This window comes from Arachis ipaensis, chromosome B10, assembly GCF_000816755.2.
Source record: "Arachis ipaensis cultivar K30076 chromosome B10, Araip1.1, whole genome shotgun sequence".
Taxonomy (NCBI): domain Eukaryota; kingdom Viridiplantae; phylum Streptophyta; class Magnoliopsida; order Fabales; family Fabaceae; genus Arachis; species Arachis ipaensis.
In genome coordinates, this window is record NC_029794.2 from 125,837,850 (window position 1) to 125,848,112 (window position 10,263).

A 10,263-nucleotide genomic window follows, 5' to 3' on the forward strand; every position below is an offset into this window, starting at 1 on the left:
AAACAATAATATACAATTAGTTATCTATTAGAAATTTAATTTTGATGTAATGTCATTGTAAAATCGTTTTACACTTACATCTAATTACATAACGCTATATTAGTAGAAATAATTACCTTTTAAATAATTATCCAAGAGAACAGTTGTAATTATACGATTATATAAAATATGTTACACTATCAGTGCATCAAAATTAAACTCCTCCTTTAATTATTTATATTTTCAATAAAATATAATAATTCTCTTAATAGTTAATACTACATCAAATCGGCAGCCTATTACGACCGATGATAAAGTCTGAAAGGGACACTACACTTTCCATTGACTTTATCCTTCTTTACTTCAATGTTCTTCTTTTGCTAGCTATATCCCTCTATATAGCCCATTACTATAATTATCGCTCTGAATATAACATTAGTAGGAAAATGAGCAAGTTCATAGTGATATTATATGTTGTATGTTTAGCTGCTTCTGGGTTTGTTAATGGATCTATCATCAAGAAGGAGAAAGACCAAATTAGGGTCTTTGAATTAAAGAAGGGTGACCTTACTTTGAAGGTCACCAACTGGGGTGCCACACTTATTTCCTTACTACTTCCTGACAAATACGGTATGCTTCTATATTTGTGTACTTTTGTGTGTCTTAGTTTTAATCTTCAAAAGAACTATTATAATTAAACCTTTTGGAACCAATTTGAGTTGGTCGAGTGGTCAATTCGTCCGTTGAAGTAAGTATCGAGGGTTTGAATCTTATTTTGTGTAAGTAGTAATTTATTGACCAATAACAAATCTTTAAATTGAGTTCAGATTCGCAATTAATTAGTTTTTGATCTATTGGACTGAAGAGTCCGTGGGCAACCAAAATAATTAAATCTTCTGGGTTTCTATATGTATTGTGCTTCATTATTCTTTCAAATGCTTTTCACTAACACTTCATTTTTCTTTTCCTGTAATGTTGTTTGTTTCAGGAAAGTTGGGAGACATTGTTCTTGGATATGACTCTCCCAAGGCATACACTGTAAGTCTATTAATACAAGTCTATTTTTTTTTTTAAATATATGATTAAATTGTTTCTTCGGTTATAATGTCTGTTGTTTGATTTCTGAAAAGATATTCTATTTTTTTAATATTTTTATTTTATTAGAATTTTATATAAAAACCAAAAACAGTATAAATAAAATTTTATTTGTTTACTATTATTTCATAATGAATATAAGTAACAACGAAAGTATGTTTCAGTTTTCACAAAAAGAACATGCCTAAAGATTTCTCTGCCTTCTTCCTTTCATTTTCTGGGAAAATTATCAAGCTAGGAGGGAGGAAAGTTCTCAATAAAAATTTGAGATTTTTGCTTTTAATAAACTAAAAGATCTAAACTATTCGAATAATGGAAAAAAAATTAGATTTAATAAAATAAACACAACATGCATATTTTTTTTAAGGAGTAACCACAAATTCAATTATTATAAAATATGAAAATCATTGATTTTTTAATTGATAATTCAATGTTGTATTTTACTCTCTAAGTATGAGAAGCCCAATTTGGACTGTGACAAGCATGTGATAGCTAATAATAAGATCTGGACTGTAGTTTACTATTATTTTGTCACTTAGCTTTGTCGCCAGCTTACTTTTCTTCTCACATGTTCTGTTACTCTGGATTATTTTAATTTATAAATAAAATAAATATTTTATTTATTAATATGTGTATTATCAAGGATATTTATGTTTTTACATTGTCATTACTGCCATCAATATATCTTTAAAATTAAGTTTTAAAAATATAGGATGATCGAAGAAAAGGGATTTTTTTTTTGGACTTGGCCATGGGCCAGAAGACTGACCCGGACCAGAACCCGGAACCCGGAACCCGTACCCGCCCAGACCTTTTTCTCAGGCAACCTTTTTCTGGGCGGAACTGCAATTTTGCAATTGCAAAAAGCAACCACCATTTTTTCGACCCATTTCATATGTCGCGAAAAGTGTATTTTATTTTATTTTAGTTTGATATTTTGCAGATTGTGAATTTTTTTTTTTTAAATTTTAAAAGAAAGTCTTGGTTATAAAACGTTTAAATGTATTGTTTCTTCAACATTGTATTTTCACCGTGAGTGTGGGTGTGTTAACAAAAAAAATTCTAGTGTGGGTGTGTTACATATAGACTCAAGATCGAAACTCTATGTATATATTTGGTCTCAATGAGTGTGCATATTAAGTGAAGACAATTTGAGGAACCAAACCATAAACAATGTCAACTTGAAGAATTTGGTCTCATTTTTATAAGGACAACATTGTCTGTGGTGATTAATTATCCGGATCGATAATATTAATGCAAAAATTGTTAGCTATTTTAATTTGCAGAATGATACACAATATTTTGGAGCTACCGTTGGCAGGGTCGCTAACAGAATTGGAGGAGCTCAGTTTACATTAAATGGAATCCATTACAAGTTAATTGCTAATGAAGGAAACAATACACTTCATGGTACATATATACTAATACTAGTACTATATGTGTCTAATTAATTTTCCTTAATAAACACATATACTTCTAATTTAATTAATTTCCGTGATGGGTGCAAACAAAGATCTGATGAAGAAACATGTCACATAGAAAGATTATCTCATAATTTTGCTTGTCCTCAACTTAGGTGGACCTAGAGGATTTAGTGATGTGCTTTGGAAAGTGGTAAAGTATCAAAGAGATGGTGACAGACCCAAAATCAAATTCAGCTACCACAGTTTTGATGGTGAAGAAGGTAAAGTTTGAGACGTTGCATGATTTCTAATTGGTGAATTTCATGAACTATATATACACACTGTTCCCATATTTTAATTAATTTGATCCCACGCTAAGCTGATATAAAATTTAAATTATGTTATTTTTTATTATACATGTTTAATAGTTTTTGTCCCATTTAATCGGTGACTAATGCAGAACATTTTGTTCGGGAAGGCAAAAAGAGTATATACAAACCTCAAAAGGTTTTTTTCGAGTTAAACCCATTTTGGTCCCTGAAATTGACAGGTTGTACTAATTTGGTCCCTGACTTTTCAATTGCTACAATTTGATCTTCGAGATTCAAAAAAGTGCACCCATATAATCTCTCGTGTATCTTTCGTCGCTGGAATTCAACACTGTTAGTGGCGTAGCTCAAGTCTTGTCACGCTAGATATATTAAAACGACGTGGTATGCGTTTTGGCACTAAAGAAAGTACTAAATGACGTCGTTTGAGGGTTTGAACAATGTTAAAACGTTATATCCCTCCTTTTTGATATTGTTCAAACTCTGAAATGACATCATTTAGTGCTTTTTTAGCGTCAAAACGTGTACAACGTTGTTTTAATATGTCTAACATGGTAAGACTTGAGTTATCTCACTAACAGCGTTGAAGAGGGACTACATTGGTGCACTTTTTTTAATCTGAAAGACCAAAGTGTAACAATTAAGAAGTTAGGAACCAAATCAGTGCAACTCGCAAATTTTAGAAACCAAAAATAGGACTTAACTCGGTTTTTCTCAGTTTTTATCTCAGTGTAGAGTCAAATTAATTTAATTAAGAGAGCTTAACACGGTAATAACAAATCTTCCATGAAAATAGTTAAAGTCGTCTTCATGCAAGAATATAAATTTAAATATCGAAACGTGTCATATAATTGGCTCAATAATTAAAAAGTATAATGGTTCAATTAAACCAAGATATAATTAAGAAAAAAAACTAATTGATAATTGCTTATAAAAAATAAACTGAATAGGGTTATGCTTGGTAACAGGGTGTATATGATCCGGCCCAATTCAAAGACTCGACTCGGTCCCGAAAATTTTAAGGGCTAATTTAGTGTGATTTCATTGGATTTAGGGTCGGGTATGAGTCTCAAAAATAGACCCGGTCATTATTTCGGGTCGGGTCTGGGTCATAGTTCGGGTCACCCGAACTCAGTCCGGTGTCCCAGTCATCATACACAATTAATATTTTGTGTTATTAGTGATGGATAATGGCTATTCTTATGTAGAATTTAAATATTGTAAACCTTAATATTTTGTGTTATTAGTCATTATAAGATTATAAGTTAATGTTTTATGTTTAAAATGGATAAGACTTTAGACTAATACATAATATTGTGTTATTTGTATTGATTTAAATATATTTGGTGTTATTAGACAATATTAGTATTGATTATGGTTATGCTTTAATTTTAGAGAATGGTTGGTTCTTGTTATATTTTTTTAAGTGAATTTTACTATGTGAATTGTGAAATAATAGTTGGAAATTAGGTGATTTTTACATGCTAAAGACCCGGTTTTCACCCGGTTTTTACCCGGCCCGAAGGTGCGTATGTTTCATTGGGTCTAGGATCGAGTTAGGGTCTAAAAATTAGGCCCGGTCTATATTTCGGGTCGGGTCTGGATTAAGCCAAATCCGGTGTGGCCCGGCCCATGTACACCCCTACTTGGTAACTAATAACTTTTTTGAACAACATGAACAACCACCAATCAAATCAAAACACATTATACCTCCAAATTACACACATAAGTCTTAATATTAAAATAATCATCTGCACACCTAGTAAAATGAACATCCGATATATCTATTGTTCATATTGTTTAGATTTTCCTTGTCTACCTATACTTTTCCTTAAATTTATGATTAATTTACTTTTATAACCCCATTGTTCATATTGTTCACTAGTATTATTGTTCATCTATACTTTTTCTTAACTAAATTATTTAACATAATATGTCAGAGAAAAAGTATAGGTAGATAATAAAAATACTAAATAATATTAATAATGAATATATCGGATGTTCAATTCATTAGCTGTGCAGATGGTTATCTTAATATTAAGATTTAGGAGTATGTTTTTACTTTATTAGACTAATTTTAGAGTCCTTTGTTCACATTATTTACAAAAACTATTGTGTACCTAACAAAGTTTTATATTAAAATATTTTATTAGCTATGAATAAACTGCCTTAATAAAATTTCAAATTAGAATAATGAAAGTTTGTGTTTCAGGATTTCCGGGTGACCTATTGGTAACAGTGAGCTACATCCTAAGTGAAGAATCGAGTTTGAGCATAGTCATGAAAGCAAAAGCCTTAAACAAAGCAACACCAGTGAACCTGGTTAACCATGCATATTGGAACCTAGGAAACCACAACAGCGGCAACATCCTTAATCAAGTTGTTCAAATCTTCGGGTCCAAATTCACACCGCTCAACGACCAGCTCATTCCCTTCGGAAACTTCTCGTCCGTCAAAGGAACCCCATATGATTTCCTTAAACCACAAGTTGTTGGCTCTAGGATCGACCAATTAACCAACACCAATGGCTATAACGTAAATTATGTTCTTGATAAGAATAAGAATGACGACAACGAGGTTAAGGTTGCGGCTATTGTCACGGATAAGAGGTCAGGGAGAGTGATGAAGATTGCGACGAATCAACCAGGATTGCAATTCTACACTGCGAATTATGTGAAGAATGAGAAGGGGAAAGACGGGTTTGTGTATCAGCCACGATCGGCGTTGTGTTTGGAGACTCAAGCGTTCCCTGACTCCGTCAACCATCCCAATTTTCCGTCAACCATTGTCACGCCGGAAAAGCCTTACAACCATCTTCTGTTCTTCAAATTCTCCACCAATGCTCCACATGGTTTTTAATTTAACGGTCATAATAACTAATAAGTACTTCAATTTGGTTATTATGAGTGTATTAGCATGCATATGCATCTGTTTATTCAAAAATATTTACAAGATAATAAAAAATTAATCTAAAATAAATTATTTCATTTTATATTTTATTAATTATTGCTGAAATAATTGAGTAATATTAAAAATAATAAATATGTAATTATGAATATTACGTATATAAAATTATAAATGTTTAGTATTTTTCAAACATTTCCGTTAATTTTACTACTAGCATCCATGAATCTGCCGGCCACTTTAGGTATATATTATTCTCTAAAACATTGTAGTAACTAAAATTAATTAGATTATAATTCACTTTCATTATGTTTCATGTATAATTACATGATTATGCCATAAGAAAATGGATACGCAGTACGCTATATATGGTTCACTAATGTTAAGACTTTTTCGGTATGCTATTATTGGAGCATAGGATACACTACGGTCTTGTATGATATATTCTCGTGTTCAATAAACACTAGAGTCGCCTATGAACTTTTCAGGGAAAAGGAGAGAAAGAGAGAATGGAAGTAAAACCGAATATAAAGTGTACTGTATTTTATACTAACTGTTTAGAGTTATAAATATTATATTTTGCTATTATAATAAAGGTTCTTACACACTACAACAGAAGCGACAAATAGCGACGGTAGTTTTACGACAGTTGTAAATATCCGTCGCAATTTGCAAAATAACAGTGGTTGATGCAGCAACTAGGTATAGCATTGCTATTCGTTTGCCATTTAGCGGCCGTTTTGAAAAGGACTCAGTGTGAATGTCCACCATCTGCTCCGAACCTGGGACATGAGTTACTGCCACCAATCCTGTCATAGAAAATGGGATTATATGCAAAAGGAACAGTTGAGATATTATCACAGAACACAATAGGTAGAATCTTGTAAGGCTGATACAGTTTATATAAAAATATTTTAATCCATATTAATTTTATCAAGCTTCTGCTTACAGTTGGTTGTTTGACACATTTTCAAGACACAATTAAATTTGAACCAAAGTAGACTTGTCACCGATCATTTAAGTCTGTAGTCCAATTCGAATATGAAAAGGTAGTTAAATGTAGATCATTAGATTTATAGAATTGCAAATGTAAGATTATTAGTTCCTGCCAGATATCTCAAGACTCTCTTGGCTGCTATCCAATAATAGTCTTGGGTTCACCATGAATTGGCTTAGATTGTTCACTCAAAAAGAGAAATATGTACAAGTGATGGTCGCATATAGGAATAAACATAATCCAAAACATAATTATAAATAGTCTCTAAAACAAAATAAACATAATCCAAAACACTCAATTTTCATCTTCATTCTCTTGTAAGTCGGGTTGGGGGAAGTTGGATTTTGGAAAAAAAAATTATAAAAATACCCCTTGATAAAAAAATACTAAGCCCGACGGGGAAGCCCGCCCCGCCCCGCCCCGCCAAAGCCCGCGGTTTAAGCGGTGCGGGTTAGGCGGGCTTTTGCTATTTGGCGGTCTTAATTTCCCAGCCCAGCCCGCCTTTTTTGGCGGGTTACGCGGGCCGACCCGGCGGGTTTAGGCCCGTTTGCCACCCCTAGTCGCATACTCCCTCCACTATTGAGTGAAATAGTCTCGGGTCTTCAAATGGAGCACCTGCATTAGCAATTCATCTAGAAGAACTAACCATTGGAGTAATTACATGCATAGCTTTCTGTATTCCAACTTTAATTAATATTTCTTTAATATACTTATTTTGATTTAAGGAAATTAAAGTGTCAGAGTATGTTATGGCTTCTATTCTAAGAAAAAAAATTCAAATAATCTAATTCTTTGAGAAGAAAGGTAGAGTGTAATTTCTTCAGAATGCTATCAATTTCATTCTTATTATCACCTGTAATTAGCATATCATCAACATAGATTAAAATGTACATAACAGAATTAAGAGTGAATCTTGTAAACAAAGATGGGTCTACTTTGTGCAATTAAAATCAAATTCTTTTAGTGCTGCAGTAATAGTTAGTTACCATGTCCTTGGGCCTTGTTTAGAGCCATATATAGCTTTATTAAATTTACAAACTAACTGAGAATTGACATTGAGTGAAACTAGTGGTTGAGACATATACATAATTTGATAGAGAGGCGCCTACTACTAATAAGTTTGGGCTGTTACAAAAGGAGAGGTAAGTAGCGGTTAAATAGCTAGGTTATAGTTAGTTTAGGGGAGTATTTTTTTCTGTTATGAATTCTGTTAGAAGTTGGAGAGAATTTCCCTTCCTGAGTTAGTAGTTCCAACTGTGTAGAACCTTCTAGGGAGTCCTAATTGGCTATCCCTGTGCATCAATAAAGCTCAACCATTCTGCTATTGCTGGTCCTATGAACTGGTATCAGAGCTTGAGGATCCCGACGCTGAATGGTGCAATCGAGTCGAGGAAAATGAAGACACGATTTGACACAATTGAGTCGCGCATGGAGGAGATGTTCCGATTGATGTAGGAGACGCTGCAGCGCTTTGATTCCCGAATGGATTCGTTCGAAAATCGCGCGCCTAATCGGAGCAAGTGTGGTTCACCGGGATTGCACCAGGCCGCAGGCTCGTCAGCCAGAAGCCGCGGTGCACTGGAGCAATGGCAAAAGCTGGAACTTCCGATCTTCCACGGAGATGACGCAGTGGTTTGGATTAAACGCACGGAGCAATTCTTCTTGCTGCGCTCAGTGCCAAAGGAGGAATGGCTCACGGTTGCCACCTTCGCAATGGAAGGAAGGGCGTTCATGTGTTCAGGTGGTGGGAGGCGACAGCACCGGTGCTACAGTGGCGGTTCCTCAGTGCAGCGCTGCTACGGCATTTTCAACCGGAACGGCTGCAGAGTCCAGTCAAGCGCTGCTGAAGCTGAAACAGACAAACTCGGTATAGGACTATGTTGATTATTAGTTCATGCTTCACGCGTGGCCCCTTCACGGAATTGCGCTGGAATTGCTAATGGACTCTTCTTGAATGGGCTGAAACCGGAAGTGGGGGAAGAATGTAAACTGTTCCCATACCAGTCAGTGAACGAGTTAATGGAACTGGCACAAAAGGTAGAAAATCGAAATGTTGCCTTGCGAGGGGTATTGGGACGCAGTAAACCACTGGCTCCAACTTCGTCATTGCCAATTCAACTGCCACCAAAGCAGTGCACTCTGCTACAGCGTCCAACTCTGGGCAAGCAACGACGTGGAGTTGACGACGGATCCTTTGCGATGGCGCGGATTGAGACATCTCAGTAACGAGGAGTATAGGGCAAAGCGCACCAGGGGGAATGCTTCCTCTGTGATGAACCCTACACCACAGATCACATTTGTAAGAATAGGGAGTTCAAGCTTTTAATCATGGAGCCAGACTTTGAAGCGGATTGGTTACATCATGAGGCGGTTCCAGAAACAGGGGAACAGGGACAATCGGAACTCAAATTTATGACCTTGAGTGGACATCACAAGTCAATCAAATCCTGGTTAGAGATAAATGGCCGTCGTGTATGCGTTCTCTAGATTGTGGAGCTTCGGACAACTTTGCGACACTAAAAGTCGTCATCGAGTTGGGCCTAAGGATTGACAACACCCTTAAGTTCCAGGTCAGGGTAGCGGACAGTAGCAATAAAGAGGGACAAGGAAGGTGTATGGGTGTCACTCTCCAATTCAAGGAATTGGCGATCAAGGAAGACTTCTTCATCTTCCCAACTGACGAAGCGGAGTTTGTCCTGGGGTTCGCGTGGCTAGATAAGTTGGGAGACGTCATCACAAACTTCAAAAATCATGCCTTCGATTTCGGAATGGGGACAACATGGTTACTTTGCAGGGAGACCCAGAGCTGTGCTATGGAGGCATGCACCTTCAATCTGCAGTTTTGGCCATTCAAGAAGGGGGTGAGGGATTTATGGTCCAGCTGTGGTCCATGACTTTGCAAGTGGCCGCTGTTTTGCAGGTGCCACAGGTGATACAATCGGTGTTAACTTCTCATGCTAAGGTGTTTCAGACATTACCAGGGTTGCCACCACACCGTTGCCATGATCATGCCATTCCACTGAGATAAGGAGCTGCAACCTCAAATATAAGACCTTATTGTTACCCGCACCATCAGAAATCAGTGATTGAACAAATTGTGTGAGAAATGCTGGCCTCAGGGATAATTCGGCCAAGCTCTAGCCCCTATGCTAGCCCGATATTTTTGGTGAAGAAAAATGATGGCAGATGGATATTTTGTGTCGATTATAGGGAGTTAAATGGTATTATGGTGCCGAAAAAATTTCCTATCCTCGTTATTGATGAGCTACTTGATGAACTGGTAGGAGTTGCACTTTTCTCTAAACTGGACTTAAAATCGGGATACCACCAAATTCGGATGATGGATAAAGACATCCACAAGACTACCTTCCGCACTCATGAGGGCCATTATGAGTTCCTAATCATGCCCTTCGGCTTTACCAACGCCCCTAGCTCCTTCCAAACCTTGATGAATGACATTCTCTTAAGCCTCTATTGTGGAAATTTTGCTTGGTCTTTTTCGATGATATTCTCATCTATAGTCAGGATATGGCGAGCCATGCCCTTCACCTCTAAC

The 10,263-nt window shown here is 36.0% G+C and overlaps 1 protein-coding gene across 1 annotated transcript; it reads left to right on the top strand.

The window, feature by feature from the left end:
- On the top strand, positions 277-5,785 carry LOC107623026 (aldose 1-epimerase). The gene is made up of 5 exons (XM_016325147.2): positions 277-609; positions 968-1,017; positions 2,361-2,484; positions 2,651-2,758; positions 5,019-5,785. The coding sequence occupies exons 1-5, from the start codon at positions 288-290 to the stop codon at positions 5,663-5,665; spliced, it is 1,251 nt and encodes a 416-aa protein (XP_016180633.2). The 5' UTR covers positions 277-287; the 3' UTR covers positions 5,666-5,785.